The 22,731-nt window shown below is 39.6% G+C and overlaps 1 protein-coding gene across 6 annotated transcripts in view; it reads right to left on the bottom strand.

Annotated features, from left to right (window-relative positions):
• The window catches only part of LOC6507231 (hemicentin-2), a 95,666-nt gene that overhangs the window by 48,928 nt on the left and 24,007 nt on the right, over positions 1-22,731 (bottom strand). For all 6 annotated transcript variants that reach the window (XM_032455316.2, XM_032455317.2, XM_044716351.1 and 3 more), the window contains exon 3: positions 1,086-1,287. In XM_032455316.2, the coding sequence (XP_032311207.1) occupies positions 1,086-1,287 (202 nt within the window). The remainder of the gene's footprint in view (positions 1-1,085; positions 1,288-22,731) is intronic.

Raw genomic sequence — 22,731 nt, 5'->3', positions numbered from 1 at the left:
GGCCTGTTGAAATTTTCCAAACGATTTGCAGCATACGCCGCATTGAATATTTCCCAGACCTGCCCCCATCCTCTTGGCCCTTTATGTTTTATTATTTTTGTTGTGTTCTTCGGCGCCTCTTTGTTGTTGTTTATTCACGCTCAAAATACTGTGGAAAATGATTATTATGATTAATAAATAAATATGCCGGCAAAACCGAGCAACGCACTTTATTCAAACAGTTTGAAAAGTTCACCACTTCCACCCAAGGACTTTCGGATTCAATCCGCACTCAGTTCCCTTTTTCGAAAAGTGGGAGCCACCCTGGCGTATACGCAATGTGTTACCAATATCCGAAGACAATGGGATAAGGAATGGAAATTAGCCAGCAAAATATATGTATCCAAGTAAATTTCTTTCTATCTAGTTGCCTGAACTTTCGGTTATTATTCCTACATTTTTTGCATACCCTTCTCATTAGTAACGTTTGTAACTTTTCAAATCACTTTTCATCCTCCGATCTCGATCTGTGTCTGCCCCCATTGTCGCAATGATGGCATAACAATAATTTTGTTTTCCAGCCTAGAAATCCTGGGCCAACAGCTGCGCCTGATGGCTCAGAAGGATGAAATAAAAGTGGGGTGAGTGGAATGGGGGCTCCCAGATGGGAAGCCATCAACTTGTTTGCACCACCCGGTCGATTGGTGGGGGTAATGAATTATCGTCAGCCAGATGAACATTTAATGATGTACAATGGCATCGATGACGTTGCGACGACATTGCCGACCGTGTCGTTCTTGTACTCGTTGTCGTTGGTAATTTTAATAAATTTAACAGTTGAACGCACGGGAGTTTCAAGGCGCATCTTTCATCTTTTATCGCGCGGAAAAACAATCCTTTGCGCCCTGGCAATTAAATAAATGTCCTTTCGGCTCTCGCACTGGGAGCAGCCTTTAACCTGCAGCCTTAACGTCCTCGCTGTCATTGCTCATTGACAGCCATCAGGCATCAGGCGTTGAATTTATGAGGCTGTCTGTGATTTATCAGCCCGTTGCACAAACACACGGCCCAGGATGTACATTGTACATGTATACGGAGGCACTTACCGATAATTCGAATTGAGCTGCACATCGCCGATGGCCACGTTCTCGAACAATGTGGGACAGCAGGTCCAGCGCGCCCAGTAGAAGGTAAAGTCACTCGAGTCGTAATGCTCGGTGAAGCGGCACTTGAGCACCAGATCGACGCCCTCACGCGTGTCCAGCGAATCGTCGCCGGAGATCATTCCAATGGAGAGCCATAGGTGACCTGGAAAGAAATGGGAGACCTTTTAATGCACAGACTTGTGAAAAAATTGTTCGAAAATACCAATCTCAGCCAAACAAATCCTTTACAAAAATTCAACCCATCAAATATATATTTTTTGGTCTACTACTTCAATACAAAGCCCTTGCATTCTATACGTACTTCCGGCTAACCTGTAACTGCAATTTAATAAACTTGTGCAAATTCGTAGAGATTCGCGTTCATTTAATTAAGTACAAAACCCGCCGAAATCCAGCACAAATTCATAAAATAACACTGATATATACCTGCTGCTAAACTTATATTATTTGTTCGGTATTATTAACGCAGCTGGGCGAAAACGAAAATCAATATCACGAACAGTATTTGCAACAAAAAATAGAGAATCGACAATGCTTAAAAAAAAAAGAAAACAAAAAAATATTGGTATTGTACAACTCATGGAAATTGTAAATCTATACCACAAAAATGAATAATTCACGCGCAACACCAGACATAACAGATTGGACAGGGAAGCGAGACAACTGCATTCAAATTGGTTTGTGTTCCCGAAAAGGATTTCCAACAGATTTGGAATGATGTGTTCTGTTATCATTTTTAGCGAATTTCACTAAAAGTAAAAAACAAGTTGAAGTGATGTTGCAAGTTGTTCATTTGTAGGAAGTATTTTTGCATAATTGGTAGACAAACAGCGAAATAAGTTTTTCCCGGAAACAGATCCAATCAAAAATTTCATAGATTTTTTTGCGGTTAGAGGGAAAATGAAACTTTGAAGCTCTTACTTGCCGTATTGTGGTCGCTTAACAGTTTGAGAGGCACCGGTCAAATAAAACTAAGAACGGTGCACCGTTTAGTTTCTATATTTCGCGTTAGTGGGAGTGTGTGTGTGTGTTTGTGTGTGAGTGTGCGGGGCTTGAGAGTGTGTGTACAGCTAAATGGAGCAAATGGTCGAGTGGACGCCATTGGATCGAGTGGATACGGGGTAGTAGGAAGGGTAGTGGTTAAGGGAGGTTGTTTGCTCATGCAGCGCTTAGTTTTAATTTGTCTGCCTGAATTTTAGTTTTTCCTGTGTTTCTGCTTTTTATATTCTGAGCGCTCCTTGTTTTTTTACTCTGCTCAATTTTCATGTATTTTGTTGGAGAAGCAAATCTGTTTTTTGTGCAATTCCCAACCATTTCAGAATGTGTATATTTTGTGGATATTTTTCACAAGCTCTCCACTGTTACGCTTCGTTTTTTCCCGATATATCCCCGTATATTATACAGCTCGAAAAAATAAACAAAAGGATGGCCAAAGCAACAGCTTTATTGTGTTGAGATTTTCGGAATATATAAAACATATATAAACAAACTCAATGCACTGTATGTGGTTGAATTTTAAATTGAGCTGCCATCGCTCAAATGTATGCTACTCTTTTTTTGATTTTCGGCAACTGCATCCCCTTTTCTGTTTACATCTTTTTTAATTGAATGATGTATAGGATTTCGGCCTGGCCCGCTTACAGATGCTGTAATTAACAATTTGTGTTCATTGGCAGATAAAAAAACGCTTGAAATATTTATAAATAAAATATTTATAAATAAAATAAAAAACCTTGGCGGTCTTGTAGGTTTATTTATTTTTTTAATGGAGGGGGTTTTGTTGATTTTCTTGGCAGCCTTTTTTGACAGATAAATATAATTACTAATAAAGCTTTGTCCATAATTCTTTAATATACATATATTTAAAATTATAAATGGGGGCTATGCATATAAAATACGAGTAAGCCCTCAAAACTATTACTCACAGGTCACCTGCTATTTGGTTTAATCACACCACTTGGCACACAAATTTCCAACAAGTTCTAATCAGTGGCATTTACAATCCAAATCAAATCAATTAGATGTAAAAATCCCAGTTCGATCATTGAAGGCAATTTGAAATTTCAGCAAAATCAACACCAGTGGAGGCCAAATCATGTTTAACATTTGCTTTAGCTACCGATTTACATATTTCCATGCAAATAATTATGAATACAAGCTCACTTTTCCCCATAGGGCTTTGGCTCGATTGCAGTGACCACGCCCCCTCACGCCCTATTTGTGCATACGTAAGCATGAAATGGATATGCATATATCAGTATACTGCCATATAGATTTCATTTGGGTTATATAAGTTGATTTTGGAACAGACAGACTGCTGGAGGGGGCGTGGGTGTGGATATTACCATAAGCAAGTCAAAAGAAAAACACTTTTTTTCGGGGCGAGACCTCGAGGAAAAACGGACTATGAAATGTGTTCAAGTTTTTATTCCGGCACTTCCCAAAATTGTATTTATTTTTTTAGTAATTTTCTCTGACCGTAAGGCAGACGCTGTATTTTGCAATTATTTAAACAAGCTTTTGCAATCTGATGGATTTTAAAATGTAAATTAACTTTGTTTGCATACAAAAGTTTTCCATCACAGTTTGCCAGCCATTTTTGGGTAAAACTTATTTTCTCTCCCCCTTTCATATATGTATGGATAGACTGTGTGTGGGTGTGTGTGTGGGTATGGGTCTTTGTGTATTTTGTAATAATTAGCCATCATTAGAGTTTCGGTAAAAGTTTTACTTCGTCTCGCTTTTCCTGGCGGCTTTATGAATTTTTCAATTGTTCCCTCTTCGCTCCGGCACGACAACTGAAAACTTTATCTCCATTCCGTTCAGTTGAGTTGAGTTCAGCTCCGAAATGCTTAAACATTCATAAATGCAAGTGCACACATCTCACTAGCACTTTTCAAGGGGCTGGGGGGTGAATGGGGGTTCATTTGGGCCAAAAAGATGCCAAAGCAAAAGTCAAGTCTGGCCAAATGCAACCAAAACAAAACCCCAAAGCAAACAACAAAAAACTTTACTCACACATTTGTAAAAAAAATTGCAACTTTTTTCCACTTGTTTTGGTTTTATTTCAGTTTTTTTTTTTAGTTTGGATGGCTGTGGTAATTTTTTTGTTGCGTATGTTGTGAGTTTGACTTTGTTTTGGGTCGACGACGCCTTGGCTTTATAAACACAAATAGTTAAGGAAGTCAAAGGAATGATTTGGAATTTTAATGAAGTTGAAATGTTTTTGGTTTTTGCAGAGGATAGCGTTGAAAATAAAGAAAATTAGTTCGAATAAAATTTAAGATGCATTGTAATTATCTCAGAAGTCATTCCGAATGTCTTATTCCCCCCAGTGAGGTCAACTATGCAACCAAAGTGTAATGCACTCTGGTAACCATTTCCCCAGAAGCTATTCCGGTATATCCTTTGCCACCAAAAACCCCTTACTTAACACTCATAGAACATCCAACACTTCCACATCATTTTCTGGCGGTGTCTGCTTGACTTGTTTGTAATTATTTATTTCGCATAAAGTGTGGAAGACTTCTCAGTGCGTAGCGAAGAGTTATAGCATTCGGGGGCATTGTGTGTCTAGCATGCAGTGTGTTGTCTAGAGTTTTTAAAACAGATTTCATGCTACAACGCCGACATCAAGCAACCAAGTGAGGGGATATGTGGAGGAAAATGTTTTTCCGAGCAATGCATCTAATGTGTGCTCATGTGTATGCTTGTGTGTGTATTACACTTAAAACAAGCTGCTCGGCTCGTTTGCTTGTGGCTTTCCTTGATGTTGAGACAACCCCTGGCTCACATCTCCACCCTCTATCCAAAATATTCCTTCGGCTTTGTCCAGCTTTTGCTTTTCTTTCAGCTTAATGCGAATTTCTGCTTTTAACAACAGCCATTGTTGTTGCTCTGTGGCAGTGTGTGGGTGTGTGGCATAAATATAATATGTAGTCTCGCCGCCTGGCATTGTTGTTGCAAAATATATTACTTTTTAACCTCGGAGTTGCTGAAGTTTCTTGGCTCCTATAGCTCCCGCCAAAGCCCCCCGCATCTGTTTGTAATTTTTACTCATAACAATTACAACAATAGCAATTGCCGTCTGAAAATCAACTACATATATGCGTATTTGAGTGTATTTTTGTCATGGTCGTAGCTTTAGACTTGAAAGGGGATTAAATCTTGTATAAGTTACTTGGAATCTGGGCGGGTTTTTGGGATTTGAGACAGCTAAGAATTGCACTTATCATCGTCTTTAAAGATTCGGGTTGAGAGTAATAGTTTTTAGGTTCACTTTTGCGAAGCAATTTCGTAATGGATTTTTGGGAAAGTGTTTACTAAAATTTATTTGAAATAAACCGTTTTGGGTTATGGGGTTTTCTTGACTTTCCGATTTACACTCAATACCCCTTTCTGACCACATCCTTGTTGGCACATTCAAGTTTATGACTGGCTCTGTGTTCCATGTAATGTGTTGCTGACATGCGCTAAGTTGTTGCGGTTGTTGATGTTGCTGTTGGTGGTGTTGCTTCTGTTGCTGCTATGCCCTAATGCCATAAGTCTTTAGTGCCGCTCTCAAAGCGACTGGGAAGAGCCTTTGTCGGCAGGATAAGAACTGGCTAAAGGAGTACACACATATATGTATATAAATACAAACATCTCCTTGCGTTGAACATATGGCTGTTCATACGCTTAACAACACACTGCAGCTGCATCTCCAGAAACTGCAACTGCCACTGCAACATGATCTCGCTGACAATCAGGCGAAGCTTCTGCTTGTGCGACAAATATTTGCCACACATAAGCCATAATAAGCGATACAGGGAAATGAAATGAATGGCAATCGGTTCGCCAGTGAATCGAAAAAAGAGCAAACACGCCAACAAAAGAGCCAACTGAAATTTAATAACACACTCTCCCATTTTTTAAGAGTCTCCAGCCACTGAGACATCTCATTAAGAGGTCGACAATATGAAACGTTTTGCAAATTAACTGCAAGCGTTTCGTATGCGTAATATGAGCCAGAAGCAGGTATTTGCTTAGCTTCAGACTGCAGTATAAGTTGGAAAATGGGATGGAAAATGGGTTGTAAATGGTAAGTGGAAAGTGCAAATCCGACTGACTCTGATGACTAAGCAATGGTCGAGACCGGAAATGGAATATGGTAAAGGGGGAGGCCAATTATAACATGCTAGTAGTGATGCTCTTAGTGGTATTATAGACATTGTTGTGGATTTTTCTATAAATAAAGTGAAAACTTTTATACAATCTCCTATAAATATTAATAATATTAAAAAATTGGAAGAATAGCTTCATAGCACAAGTATCATTATTTATTAACCCTCTTAAATATTAAAATATTCTTAATATTTTAGCACTCCATCTGCCACTCCAATCACATTTCGCAGCTAATGTGCCTGAAATGAAAATATGATTTCCTCATCTCCATGGCTTATGGCTGGTGGTAGGAAATGGTGGCATGGGAAAAGTTTTTACGCTGCGTATGCGTAACATCTGGCTAAAACGCTGCCAGTTGAGATTGCAGCGGATTTGGTGGCAAAAAGGGAAAGAGCCAGGCCAGAGCAGGACGCTAGAAGGATAAAAGGAGCGGGAGGAGCAAAAGAGAAAAGGGAACGAAGATGTAAGGACTTGTGTGCCACTCAGAATACCCAATTTCACTTTAATTAAAACATTTGCAGCTAGTAATGTTGGCAGAAAGTTGCCTATCCACTTAGAGAGAGACGACGCGATAAGGCCTGAGGGAGATGGAGCGAGAGAGGAGGGAAAGAGAAAGGAAGCCGCCGCCATCCAGGGCACGTATATTACATAATATGCCATTAATAAAAGTGTTTAAAGTTCACTTAAGTGCCGCATGGAGCTTTAGACAAACGGAAACCGTATCAACAACAGTTAAAGCAAACCGAGCCAACTAAAACCCAAACGCACACAAACACCCACACACACACTGGCGCACACTATCACAGGACTAAGGACTAAGAGGAGAGGAATAAGGGTCTGAGTTTGGGTTATCATCTGCTCTACCTATACTGAGCCATTTGGATCCCATGACTGACTACCAAGCAGTTCTACTGCCATACCCCATCGTTTTATATGCGACCAGTGCAAAGTAAACATTTTCAGAATGGGGATAACAATGATGGCGGCATGGGGGCATGAGGGGTATTTAAGCCAAAAGGGGCCACCAAGGGATGTCGCAATAGAGACGACAGGCAAGGAACTCGAATGGCAAGAAATTGAAATGAAAAATCAACGTCGCATTGCGAATGGAACTTCATTTATGCTGAAAGTGAACAGGAGTACATATGCCTCTATTTTCCACAAAAACAAAAATATTCGATATCAGATTTCTTCAAGGAATATGTAGTAACCGAAAACTATTCATTACTGATATTTTATACTTGCTAATATGAAAGTGCTTACATCGAGTGGGGACTGAAAGTATCTTAAAACAATAATTTTAAACTAAACTTTAAAGGAAACTGGTAGAACAGATGAGACTCATAAGGCTCTCTTGTTATTAAAACAAAATCTATAAATTAAATCTTTTTAAAGCATAATTTATTTTTAAAATTTTTATTTTTTCCTGTGCAAGGAACACCCCTCCTCTTTAAACTATAGCTAGCACTCTCATATCCGCCGGCTAAGAGACTGTGGATCCATTCAGAGAATTGACTTTGTGGCTGCTGCGTTGAAAGCCAAGTCAAGTCAATAAGGCACGCACAGATGGACGATGTTTAAGGCAACAGCAGGGGGTCAGGGGATAGGAAAGGGCCGCTGTTGCAAGAGGCACAAACAGAAACCAAGAATATGCCGGCGAATATGCCTATGGTGACCGCACATACCCGACGATTTGAGTGTCTGTGGGATGGATGGCATATCTGAAAATGCTAATGCAGTTTGCCAGACAAATTTATGCGCAGATCGAGTTCAGAATACGGAATTCTGAGGTGTCTTAATTGATGAGGCACCTTTATTGTTAGGAAATTGAAGGAATAACTCGAATATTTTGACATCATAGAGAAATATTTAAGAGAAATGATAAATTTAATTAGAATTCCAAAACATTTCCTGGGCAAGCTGTGTCATAAGTGTAGCAAACAACTAGCATTTGAGTCTAGCACAACTATGGCACTTGACCTCCATTTCTTGCATAATGCAATTTGCAGGGTCCGTTTCAATTGTCATCATTTGGCCAGCATTCCTCTATATTTTCTGCAGCTATGCTGTGCCATTAATTTGGCATAATTTGTGCGAAAATTGTCAAAGGAAGCCGCAATGAAGTGCAGTGATTGAGTGGGGCGGACACTCGGAATCGGACTGCATAAATCATGCGGTTAAGTTGTAAAACATTAAACTTAATTTGTTGGAAATTAAATAATGCTAAATATTCCGAACGTTTGCAGTTGCATGCAGTCAGTCAGTCGTGCTGAATGTTTATCATGTTCATGTTGCACACTTTTGTGCTGCTCCTCACTATTCGAACATGAACCTGCAACAACATCAGTTGCCGTTGTTGCAGTAGTTGTAGTTGCAGCACTTGCTGCACACAATTTATGATGGCATTTACACGAAGGAGAGAGAAAACAGTTGAATGGCGTAGAAAGAGAGCTGACTTTTCAGTCCTTGTTTTGTGGCATATGCCACAAGGTTTTGGCCTCCACTCGGCGCCGCTTTTTGTTTTTGTCAAGCACCAGCTGACGCCTCTTAATTAAATTATGCTTTTTAATTAGGCCACTCTGTGTGTGTGTGTTTGTTAGTGTTTTGGTGTGTGGCATGCATTTTCCCTCTGCTGCGAAAATTCTCATATCGGTAAGAGCGCGACTAATTGAGCATTTTCTTTGTTGCACTCTGCTTTCCATGGCCAAGAGCTCAACAAATCAAAGCCATTTTCCCGGCTTTTCAATTACTCTGAGGTTTTTAAATCAATTAAGGAATGTTATTTAATTAAAAAGCAATAAAAGCCCATAATACAAGCATTATTTTCCAGGATTGTCTCTTAAAAAATAATTAAATTCAATTTTTAACATATTTTCTTTTGGATAATTTTTAAACTTTTAATAAATTCCCTAATAGGTTTATTTTGGCCATCAAATCTTAAAATTTATTCAACTTCTGTTGCACCATTCTGGCCAAAGGAATATCTCTAGTCCTTTTTGGCCAGCTCAGCATCCTTCTATCCATTCCTCAGTATTTGTTATGAGTTTTCCATTAGAATAATCTTTTAACAGATTCACTTTACAAGCGAGAGTTGGACCATTTCAGTTTTCAGTCTAGCTCTCGACCCTTGTTTTTATTCCAAATTTTATTTTCATATTTTCTGTTTTCTGCATAATTTGCCCTGTTCCATATTTTTTGAGAGACCCGAGCGGACAGGACGCTTATCTCCAAAAAAAAAAAGATAGAATTTTCTGTGGCTAAACGCATATTCCCACAAATTTGTTGTCATGTTTTTCGTTGCTCTGAGGATAATTTAAAAACAGAAGCACCTTTGACACTTGCAACTGACACTTGGGCAATTCGCCCCAACCGAAAAAAAGGACAAAGACCAGACGCTTTAATTTAATATGCCGTTGACCAGAGAGCTTCTGAGGAAAGGAGGGGCAAGGAGGTGCTTTTGGGCAAAAACCAAGTCCCAAAAGTGTACCCAAATCACTTTTGAAACTATCTTGCGCCTTGACACAGACCCAGAGGGATACGGAATAGAAAGGAGACTGGGTTGGCAGAAGTTTAAATGCGGCTAAGCATTTTTGACCACAAGGCTCGAAAAAGGCTAGCATTTTATTCACACATCAGTACACAGGAAGAAAAGGGTAATTTTAATAATAAGTTTAAAGAAAATCTAATGAATTATTAAGTTAAAATATGCCTACATTTTTAAACTATTCATTTGTTAAATGGGTTTTAAAGCTCAAGACTCTAAGCTTTTAGAAAAGTGGTTTAATTTTCTTTGAGTGTAAATATTTATGAGGTCCTTAAGGATTTTCATTGAGATAAGCGTTGAGCATTTACAACCTGAACCTTTTTCTTTGTATTATCCGTTTTTTTCCACGCCGACAAAATTAAATTTGAATGCATGCATTATAACGAGCCACACTGCAAAAAAAATATAGGATGTGGCCACAGTTTGGGAGGAACTGGTGGCAATATTAGCCTCGAGGGCAGTGGGGCAATCAGTTGTAGAACACAAATCAATTGCCCGATGCCAGCCAAGCGTAAATTACGTGACACGCCACGTTGCGTATACGTAATGAGTTCCATTTTTTTTGCCCCCTTGCTGCAAAAATGAAACAAAAACCGAAACGAAGAAAAAGCAGAGATACAAGTCGGACAAATAAAGGAGATACAAGTACACACACAGGCACATACATACAGTGTACACACATGGCTCCTGGAAACTAACGAACTGGGAGGGTAGCGGAGGGGCTAAGATTTCAGGCTAAAGAAAGAAAAAAAAACTGACAACAGCATGAAAAATTGTCACTGGCTGAGAGTGGATCCCTCCTTTTTCCGCTTTTCCGCCACGCTTTTCCAACTTACCACCCCGCCAGTCCTGCCAGTCCCGCCCGCCACTTCCCACTACTTTTGGATCTTCCAGTGCAGCCGAAAACACTGGAGAGAAACCGGAAATGTTGCTTAATAAAAACGGATATACCAATTTAGTTGTGTGCAGTAGTAAACAACAAAAGCAACAACATCCTGAAAAGCGGAAAAGCGGAAACAAGAGAAAACAATGGCGGCCAAGGAGAGCAATGAGTGCCGGAATGAAAAGGCAAGCAGCGATAAGAAAACTTAGACGGGAGAGAAGAGTCTCGCGAGGGAAAATGCCGGTAAAAGGGGCAAGCAGCTGCAAAGCGCAAATAAACACAAAAATAATAGAAATTCATTTAAAGTTAAACCAAAACTAAAATAACACGAATCGGCCAAGAAAGATTCAAGACAAGAGTAAACAAAAGTGAAATGGGGGAAATAAAAATGATGGAACCAAAGGATATCCTTAAATCAGGAAGAGTATTAAGGGAGTATTAGACTAAGTTGATTAAAGATAGGCATATTGATTTGAGATCTAAGCATTTTGAAGAGTGGTTTTTAACACCCAAAGCTCTTCTTTTAAGAAACTTACATTTCCGAAAATCCTATCTTAGCCTTCCTTCTTCCAAAAAAAAAAACTCCATTTCCTTTAAAACTCGTTCGATCTATCCGTAGGCCACCATGAATAAACAGGAATTAAGCTGGGTGTGCCCCCAAACGTTGCATTTCCATTGAAAACCTTGCATACCCCTACCAGAACAAAAAAACAAAACCCCCTCCCCAAAAAAAAGAGCGAAGCCAGCGTTAAAATGTACAGCGCAGTGATCAGGATCAGGAACACAATGGGCCAGGACGAAGCTGTGGCATGTTGAACATATTTGTCGACTAAATGGACAAAAGGGGGAGAGGGTGCGCTGTGTGTGGCGAAAAGAGATGAACCCCAAATAGTGGGGGGTAGGAGAGTGTCACTAAAGTTTAGTCCACAACTTGAGTGGAGTTTTGCGGTTCAGTTTGTTTTTTTTTTTTTAAGCAGGAAAACAAGAAAAATTTAACATTGCAAGTCAAAGATAATATTTCAATAAATTTATAAATTATTGGCAAGCTATATAGAATAAAATTGAAATATAATAAATTTATTTTAGTTTAATATATATTAAATAAAAAGTATTTTTGTCAGTGCCCCTGCTCTCTGCTGCTGTTGATATTGCCTCGGCCGCAATTTTTGTGTTTTAGGGTTTTAAGCTTTTTACTTTTTTCTCCTCTAATTCTCTCTCTCTCCTGTTCTCTAGCGCATTCCGAATTTTTTTTGTTTTTTTTTTTGGTTGTTGGCCGCTTTGTTTTGCGGCCAATGCAGCTCGTTTACGTTTGAATGCACTTCAGTGCAGATGGGCCTCCAAGAGGGATGGCGGCGAGCAAAGGGGGCTAACTGGATTGCAAAGAGCCGGGCCCATTCGACTGGGGGTTTGTCCAAAACAAATGACCAAAATGACACATGACCACATGGCCGGCTCGAAAAAATATATATATTTTTACGACGAACGAGGCGTCATTTTGACCGACAAACTAAAATGCATTCAAAATGTAAATATTTTTGCAACAATCTAAGACTCTCAAACAATTAGAGTTGAAACCATAAATCAAGCGCAAAATCTGAGCCTAAGGAAGTTCAAGAACCTTGGCCGTTTCTGGTAACAGGAAGTGGTTAAGAACAAGGACCAAAATCCCACACAAAAACCAAACTAATGGTAGGGAAGGAAAATGCTGTTTCAAGCTGTGTGCACGAGCGGAATTTTCTCCGTTTTCTCATTTTTTTCTGGTTTAGATTTTTTTCAAACATTTTCCTTATATTTTTTTTGGTTTTTTTTTGGCGATTGTGTTCAACTGTTTTTCGCGTAGCTGTCATAAAAACTCGCCATAGGAAACGGAAAGAAAATTTGTGCCAAAAATACACACAACACAACACAACACAACAACCAGGAACCAGAAAAAAAAAATAGAAAGCAACATGCCGAGTTGAAAGTAGGGAAAATATTGAGGCAGGGTAACAGAGAAAAGGACTCGCATGTGCCTCCTTTTTTGAAAGGAGTAAAAGATAAATAATGGCTGACATGATGCGTGCCTAGTACATCCTATATATGTATATATACTTGAGGGTATTTCGGGCCGACAGGCCAGGACTTATAGAGGAGTGGGTAAGGATGAACTCATTTCCTGAGCATGATTGAAGGCGGTGCCATAACCCACAGTACCAAGGCTGATATTACTCAAACGATATTTGTCGGTAGGCGCTGGCCAAATTGCCCGCACAAATAAGATGATAGATAAGCCAGTGCCAGATGACTCAATTAGCGAAAGATAATGAATGGCGGTGGTCGGGGGCAGATTCTCAAACAGATGCTACCATAAATGATGATTTGGCCAAGACCTGCTACCACTGGAAACTATTTATGGCGCGCCAGAAATGGCTTTATATTCTTAATTTATGGCAGGTAAATAAGCCATTATATACCAACTTAAATCCATTTAAGTTTTATCAATAAGCAGTGGCTGAGTTTGTTTAGAAGTCAAATATTTGTTGGATTGATTGCCTGATTTCATCATCGTGGGAGCCTTTGGAATGCTTTCGGCCAATCAAGTGAAGTTGGCTGATTGGCCAGCCAACTCCCTCGCTAGCTCCTCAGATTATAGCCACGAAACTAGCCACGAAAAACTTCAGATCCACGTGCCTCTGTTGATTCTTCCTGAACTGATTAAGGTGCTTCTTGGCCATTTTTCTGTTCTGTTCCCATGTTTTTTTTGTTGTTACTCTGTTAACGGTTAACGGCGTTCAACTGTGACAAATGCGTTTGCCGGTTCACCCCACACAACGACCACACCATAAAGAACCAGATATATGGGGGTTCTATAGATACTCGCCCCCCAAGACCCCCCAAGACAAGCAAACTCATAACATATGTTGGTGTGCATGTTTGGCCGGCTTAGAAATATTATTTATGAACAAGGAACACAGACAATGCCCGGGATCTTATGGCATAACCTTAGCCCGATTTCATTCCAGCACAGAGAAAAAATATTAAGCAATATCTAACCATTGCTTGGAATACGGATATCCATTTTTCTCTCGGTGTACCTCGCTTTTTCCTCAATTCCTTTGCGGCACTTGTAATTTCTGCTGAGGTTTTTTTTCGCTTTGTTGCACGTTTAGTAAATAAATCACGCGTTACGTGGTTCGGCCATTTTTTATATAAATAATTCGAGCCAAGTTTGCTGTTTTAGTTTTTACACCCAACCGGGGAGAGGGTGTGGAGCATTGATATACTGATACTATGACCTGTGAACCCACTGACCATCGGACCGCACCGCCTCCTCGGCTCCTTTCGATGATTTATGGCGTGTGGCCTATTAACGTGTGTGTTGCGTGCTCGGCCACGCCCCCCGTTTTTGGGTGGCCGAGGTTTTGTTTCCCGATATCATAAATAAACGCAAATCTATAAACTAAACAAAACTAGCCGAGGTGTGCTGGTGCCTAATCGGGGAACAAGCTAGTACATGACTCGGTTGTTGTTTATGTCTTTTGGCTAATGAGCACGAACTTGTCAATGTGTCAATTTAATTAGACAAGCAAACTCACACTCCGGCCACTTTACTGCCAACAACAGCACCATCGCCTTCAATTGACATCGAATATTGAATTATGCGACAACAGCGACAAAAACAATATCCGCTGGCGGAGCCCTATTTGACCAAGTCGGATGTTTACTTACACTTGGTTACCATCTACAAATGCATTGCCTCCTTCATCATCATTCCCCAAAGTAGTGATTCCCTCGCAGGACCATTAGGAACAAAAATATTACGCATACGCCACGTGTGTTTGTCAAGAAGAGTACACGCGAAAGTGAGCATGTAGGTTAGTAAAAGTAACTAGACACTTTCATCTACTAGAAATATGTATATAGTTAGTACAGTAGTCATATTTCTATCGTATTTTTTTTCACAGTGCATCAATAGTAGCAATGACAGTCACAGCCGGAGCCAAAATCAAATCATTTATGCCAGAGCTGTCCTGTCCTTCGACCCCATCAATAATGTCCCTTTGACAGGAGTCCTCCTTAGTGGCTTGCTCTCCATTTTGCCCTTCGCCACTTTCTTCTCTCCTCCTCATCCTCTGGCTCTAGCTCTGGCTCGTCCAGGACCTGGACGTTGGCCAAACAATTAACGCCACAGCCGCCTTAATGATTTATGTGAGACATCAAGGTGGGGATTGATTTTCGAATACGAGAAGGGTGAGCGGAAAATGGTTTACTACGCTTTGTGAGCTTTGCATTCTGGAGTCGAGCAAATCATTTGGACTTATGGTGAATCAGAAATCATCGGGAAAGAAGAGACAAAAGCTAATAATTGGATGCGGAACAATGAACTTACATAATCTACTTTTCAGAAGAAAAAGGATTTTATCTGGAACTTAAAGGGGTCTTGGATGTGTTGGTACTTTAAGTAATCTGTCTATTAAACAATAGATATTTTGTGAAAAACTTACTTCCTAATGACTTTTAGCCAGGCCATTAAACTTATGGTGCTTTATTTATCTTAGAGCGCCGATTTCTTTTTTAGCAGCTTGTTTTAGCTTTTTGGAAAGACACTCAAGAACTTCCACGAGAGAATCTTCCAAAGTTATTTCGCTTTCTTGGCGGATAAAGATTTCGGTTTATAATCCACTTCAAGACCAGGCTCTTATCCCAGAAATGCTCATTCTCTAGTGCTCTGGCTCTTTCTATTTTGGCCACTGCTATCTCTGTCACTTGCTTAGCATGCAAATTTGATGGCGTTGGCCATAAAATGCAACTCTCTTTTCTTACCCCCTTCTGGCTCGAATGTCGTCTACATTTTCATTTTGAAATTTCACTTGGAAAAATTTTAACTACTTTCTGGGAAGGCACTTGGTCTTTACAAAAATTAAACCCCCTTCCGCCATCATGGCAATCCTCTTTGGCATTGTTTGTCTATTTACACGAGCTCATTAACATTTGAAATGACTTTTTGCTTCGGTTACTGGGATGTTTTGGGGGAAAGAGTTCGGTCTCGAGGATGGGGGCATTATTTTTTGTGCGTCGAGTTATTTTAATGTTTTGCTTTTCGGCTTGGCAAACACTTGGCACTGCCACAAGGCCTCTCATCAGCTCTCCGGCTCTACTCTTTGCTCCTTAGCTTTTAATTCTTTATTTTTATATACATTAAATGAAATTTGCAAAAATAATTTATAGCCAACAAATAAAAAAGTACTTGCACAGCCTGGCAGTACTCTTAAACTCTCTGACATTTAATTCAAATTTAAATAAAAAAAAAAATAAAACTTTCTTTGCTTACCCTTTTTATTTATTTTAAGCAATTTAAATAAAACTTTATTTTAAAAACCCCTAGTAAAGTCTCTACTAATAGAGTGATTCATTTTTTATCAATACCCCATAAACCGACAGCCGGAAAAGAGTTGAAAAATTCTTTCGTACTCATTTATGCTAATTTGCGTAATTATGCGCTTCATAAAATCACTCGGAAAATGCAAACTGAAGTTGGAAAATTGTGGCATTCTTTCTTTTCCACTCGTACCGTAGTTATACTTCTTGTTGTAACAATAAACAAAAAAGCCAAAAGGCATTACAAATAACACATCAAAACATGGCAAAAGTTTCGCCCCCCCCACCCAGAGTCCGGCGGATGAAAATGATGAAAATTCATAAATGAGTTGAAAGGCCTCCTAACCATTTATTTATTCTAACCCCTTCTAATTTTCCCCCATTTTTGTTTTGCCGAACTTTTCAATTCTGGCTGGTTTTGGCATTTACATTTTGATGGAAAATAAGTGCAGTGATTAGGAAGAACTCTATAGCGTTATATATTAGCTGAGCTATGGCTATTGGAAGGGGGCCAAGTGGGGAAATTGGGAGACCACATTATTTCACTCACCCCTTGAAAAAATTCGAAAAATTTAAAAATGGTATTTAATCTAAATTTTAAACAAGGAGAGGAGGTACTCGATGCGCTGATCTCAGAATGGTACACCATTTCCAGAGAGCTATGGCCATCGGAAGGGGGCCAAGTAGGAATATGGGGAAACCAGATTATGTTAAAAATTGATTATTTGAAAAAATATCGAATAATTTCCAAATTGTATTTTAGCAATATTTGAAACAAGGATTGAAAGAAGATGCGTTGATCTCAGAATGGTAGACTATTTCCGTATCAGATAAATAGTAAATTGGTCGAGATATGGGTAAACTTTTACTTCCATTATTCCTTTATTGCGACAAGGGCACGCTTATTGTCCTACAACCCACCATTTCTTTAATGAATAATTGCGGCTAGATTTGTAAGCGTGTTTTAGCCAATTAATTATTTACCAACCTCTCCGCCCAATAGCTGCTAAACTGAGCTCCGCATAAATTATACCAACAGTAATTGGTAAAAAAAAAATGGAACAAAACCTATCTTCATTGTGTGATTTGCAATTTAGCTTAGCCAGTTGGTTTTGCGACCAGATTGAAAAATTGCCTATCTCGCCAATTCGATGTTTGTAAATATTCTGACACGAGAGTGCCAAATCCATTGACAAATAAAGTGTTTTTCGAATTTTCAATGCATAAAAAATGCATAGTTCGCTCTATTGGCATCTATTAATAAACGCATTCGAATGCTGCTGTGTGCATTCTATTTGCATATTTTATTTCAAAGTGTGGTTCCAAAATGCTGAACAATCCCATTTCGTTTAAATGTATTTGTGCTTTTAATAGAGGTAAATTGAAAAGGATGGCCGGAAGATGGATTCTGTTGCTATTAAAGGGTAAATAGGAGTTGAATTGGAAGCATATCAGTCACAGCCTTTCAGTCACAGGCGGAAAAATTAAACTATTTTAAAGCACATTCTTTAATAATGTTTTCAGCCATGCAATTCTTTTTAAAAAATTATTTCACAGTCTACAGAAAAAAACTGAATTGAATTCACAGATTCAGATTCTGTCAGAAATAAATTCTTCGCCTTTTTATGGAACTTGCATTGCATCACTTATGTTCAATTTATAGGCTTTTACCATTCTTTTGCTGGCAATTTTTGTAGTGTTAAATAAATTTCGAGGTTGTAACAAAAGCCCTACTTTCGGACAAAGTTCCCAGCCACGCCCCCTTTAACCGACGCCGCCCATTGTCGGCCTGTCGGTGGACAGGCACTCCGACTTGTCTCCCACATTTTGCCATTGAAATGCAAATGAAATTGAATTGTTAATTTCAAATAGAAAATCCATGCGGGCCATTCATTCAATATTGAATGTGCTCGCAATAAATGTAATGATTGGCACAGTTTTTTCCGAATTTTCCCTGGCTTTTCCCTGTCGTTTGCTCTTTTTGCGTTGGCAACGTGGAGCCAAAAATTGGCACGCAAACAAATTTTGTAGGAAACGTGGTCCATTATTTTCGGTCACGACAGAATTCGAGAGTGCACTGATATATATGTTATATATACAGACGTATACATTTAAATGCTTTTTATATTTGGCATATATGCATATAGAATATGACATTTCCGCTTCCGCTTGTCGAGTCATTCTAAAATCAATTTTCGTGGCCATTATGTGGATTTTATGCAGCATTGGAATAATTTTTTAATATCACAAAGATGGAGGAAATTGAATTCGTAGCAGTAAGGGCAAAGATAGTTGTTTAAAAATTCAAGTTAATTGAAAAGCACATGAAAAATAATTGGATATGCGGTATATATATTCGCAATAATTTACCCCATTCACTTTTTTTGCTTCAAAGTTGTTGGCCCAGTTTTAAATGACTTTTGCTTATAGTTTTTTAAAAGCCCCCACTCAACGACACATTTATGGAAATTATTTCCCTTTTCCAATTTCTGTTACGCGCTTTTGAATAAAAGAATACCGTTCAAGTTGACCCATTGACTCTCTGCCCCCTGTTGGGCCCCATTAACCCCGTGTTCAACCCTTTTCTGGGCCACCCATCCACCCCTTAACCCGTTGGCTACCTCAACAGTTTTCAGTGTGTCAAAACTAAACGCTGTCTGAACGCCGTTGAACACGTTGACAAAGGTCGAGAAGGTGTCCCTCTTTTAATGCTATATCCAAAACAAAATGCCCCTCACCCATATAGCATGTAGGTACCACAGCGTTCCCCTTTCACCTGTCAAAGGTGAGTCTCTGGCAAAAGGGTGTGATTATGCCGCTGACACATGACACCTCTGCCACATATGTATGTATGTATGGGTTTTTCTGTTTCTGCTTTATGAGGTTGTGTGTGTGTGTGTGTGCGGTCAAAATGTTGGGACCCAAAAAGTGTTGTGGCAAAATATTTTCTAGCTGAGTTTTCCCGGCTTTCCATGCCTGGTTATCCTTTTTTCTATAAAAGTGCACTTGAAGAAACAGGCAAAGGATTTTCCCACATAAATATTATTCAATTTTTTTAATTTATTTTTAATTTATACCCGGAACTAGAGTAGGAATGGAAAAGGACTTTTTGAAGCCTAAAAGAAGGCAACAAAAGGTTGTCTTCTATAAGTTTCCTTGCAAGGTCTTATCCTTAGAAGTAATATCTCATTTTCTGTAATGTTTTAACTCCTTTAAAATGTTCTCTAAGTGCATATTTATTTATATTCGAGTTTTTTTCTTGTTTATTTATTTTTACTTTCTTTTTTTTTTTTTGGGTGAAACCCTTTTGGCACATGTCAAAGCATTTTGAACTTGTTGGCATTTTGTAACATTTTCCGTGCACTTTTCTATGACTTCTCGATAGGTGAGAAAGGTGGGAGGACCAGGAAGGACAACCTTCAGCCCTTGCTCTTTGCTCTGTTTTTGTTTTTTTTTTCCCCCCGTGCCAACCCATCCCCAGCCCCCCTTTTCTTTGGGCCGCTGTTGTTTGGCTGCTTTCAAAATGCCATTTAGTAGAAAATTCAATAGAGCTTTGATTTTGTTTCGTTGATTTCCACAAAGTGCTAGCCCCGAAAAGCGGGTAGCCCCTTCTAAAACAGACCCCAATTCCCCCTTAGCGCCACCGCCCGCACACCGTCTTTATCCCATCCTTAACCCACGACTGCCCAGCTTTCCTCTGTGCCACTCAAATCGATTTGGCCGGCGTTCGTTTTGTTGATTTTCCGTTGCGTTTTTGTTTAGCGTGGGGCGAAAATCAAACTGTTAATTTGCGCTTTTGTCTGACTCTCCCACGATTTTCCCCCACCAGCACACCTCCCCCCTACCATTCCACCTGGTGAAAAGCACTTTGGAACGCCCCTCCAGAGCACCGCCCTCCCTTTTGTTTGTTTGCTTGTTTTCGGGGTTAGCTTGGCGCTTTTTGTTTCTGTGGTTGGAAATTAATGTTTGCCTAAAGGATTTAATAAGTAAATGATTTTCATTTTCCATTTGCCGCCTAACGCATTTTTCAGCACTCTGTGGGTGGTGGTGGGAGGTGTGTGTGTGTGTGAAGTGGTCCGAGCATCAACATCAACATCATCAATTTAAATTGAAATTGGGCAAAGGGACCTATCCGTCCAAGTTTAGTTTAGTTGCAGGAATATTCCTCAGCATACGAATGTAAATATTTTTTTAGAATCTTTAAACACAGATTGGATACCACAGTATTTTATTTTTGGAAAAAAGCTTCCTAGGTTCTCTTTAGAATAAATGATTAAAGGTACTACAGGTCATAAAAGGCCTTCCCCACTTGTTTTTAAGTCACACCAAAAATTAAACGTAGTCCTCGACTTTTAAAATGTCTTCATCATCAATCTTTTGCTCAAATTTGGTTTATTTTGATGTGCCGAAAAAGAAAAAAAGTTAACTATTAAAACATCTTATTAGATTTCTTTGATGGCAAAGTTTTAGATAAAGTCCCTTAGCCCTCGACCAGACCCTCCCTCATCACCGGCAGACAACACACGATGGTAGTTACTTTACTTTTTAATTACTTTTGTGCAAAATTCATTTATCACTTTTATCCCAGCTCAAACTCAGACGCTTGGACTCTCGGCCACACTTTCCACTAGAAGATCTATGCGAAGGGCCATTTTTCACCAGCAAACTTTTCACACATATCTGGATGGAGGAGAGGATCCAGGAGCCAGAAGCCAGGAGCCGCTGCTTTTCCACACTTTCCAAGGATATATAAAATTGAACTCCCTTTGGCCAGTCATCGTCCAGTTTGGCAGCTACATAAAAAGAATGAAATCAAAAAAAAAAAAAAACCATGTGCATGTGTGTGTTTCGGGGGAGGCATGTGGGCGGTCTGCGGGCAAAAAAGAAAAAGTCAAGTGGAAATTCAATGATGCCATTAATTGGCCAAAGTTTTCACTTATGTTCTGATTTTTCGCCTCCACCTCCCTTACCTCCCTACTCCTGTTCTTTTCTTTAGCTGCGCCCGTTAAATTTTCCATCCTCGAAAACTGGAAAAACTGTGCCAGGAAGTACGAATGTTGGTAGCGAACAATTTACGATTGCCAGTTGCAACTTTTGGCGAACGCTGCGAGCCAAATTGCATGAAATCAGTTTAGTCAGTAGTGCGCCTCCTCCCTCCTCCCTATGGTAGACACGTGCCTGTGCCCCTTTCTGGCCACGCCCCCTTTATCCAGCTGGCCGGGTAATTTATCTTGCAACTAAACGTTTCCTGCCCCAGCCATATGTGAGTGCAAGTGTTAGGATGGCTCGACTATGGAGTGTCTAAGGAAAAAAGAGGCTAGTCGAGCGGGTCAGAGAGGCCGGGGGAATGATAGCTGACCCGACCAGGCCTTTTTCAAAATATTTCTGCATGAAAAATGGCCGCGTCATTAGGCGTTGACATGCTATAAACAAAAATTGTTTTGGCAAAAAATGAAAAATGCACTAAAGTGCAGTGCGGAAAAATATGCATTATTTGTGGAAGTTCCATAGATCATAATTCAATTCAAAAGAATAATAAATATCAAGAAAATAGATTCAATTATATGATTTACAATCAGAAAGGATTAAACATAAACTAGTAGCAAGTTCTATGTTTAAACACAATTTTATGAATTAAAAATTACAAAATTTTAATTAAAAATAATACCATTTCCTGCAGTGCAAGGTGGAAAGACAGCAGACACAAGCTGAGTGAAACTTTGGGCCCCCAGATTGATGACAAGCCTTCGGGTGGGAACCGAAAGAGTTGCAGCATTCATTGCAATGTCAATCGATGCTGCTCTTGTTTTCCCCCACAATTTTTCCAGGTTCTCCTCGGTATATATTTTTTTTTTGTGTTACTATTGAAACTTTTGCCAACTTGAAACTATTTTCAGGCATTTTTCCTCCTCACATCCCACGCCCCACTCTCCTGTCGTCCGACTAATAGCCAAAACTTTAAATTGTTCCTACCGCGGCCATATGAAAAGTCAATGGCAGCACCACCTCCACCTCATTCCATTCCACAGGAGCCTTCCGTCCTGCCTTCGTCCTCGTTCTGCAGACAGTGGAAAAAGGACACAGGGAAAAAGAAAAATTTGCCAGAGAGTCGTTTATCTTCGAGCCCATAATGACAGTTTGGCAAAAGAGCTGGCTGCTGTGACAGCTCGGGGCTAAAATGCTGGAGGGGTACGGTACTCCCAGGATGGGGTCTGATGGGGCGGGAAAAGTTAGCAAGAGGCGGGAAATAGTTGGACATCTGAGCTAATGTTGATTGCGGCTTGACAGTTACCTGTGAAACAGTTTGGTGGCCAATTTCGCGGGGAAACGGGGCAAGGATAACGATAGCTGTTGCAACTGATGGGGACATTTATAAGGATTTGTTTCTGGTCGCCTCAAGGGCTGGCAAAACTCTGTGAAAAGCGAAACTAAAGTTTTTTTTTATAAAAAGGTAATTAATATTGAAAAATTACTATGACTTTTAAAAGTAAAAACAATCATTCAGTGTCCCCTTGGGTGGCTTCATCCATTTCATCTTTTAATCAATTGCAATTGAAGAAATCAAACTTGTGCCCATCGCAGCACTTTTAAATTATTTCGTCAATCGCAATGATTGATTTACGATTGTTTTTATGGGA

Source organism: Drosophila ananassae, chromosome 3R (assembly GCF_017639315.1).
Source record: "Drosophila ananassae strain 14024-0371.13 chromosome 3R, ASM1763931v2, whole genome shotgun sequence".
NCBI lineage: Eukaryota > Metazoa > Arthropoda > Insecta > Diptera > Drosophilidae > Drosophila > Drosophila ananassae.
This window is presented reverse-complemented; position numbering and strand designations above follow the sequence as displayed.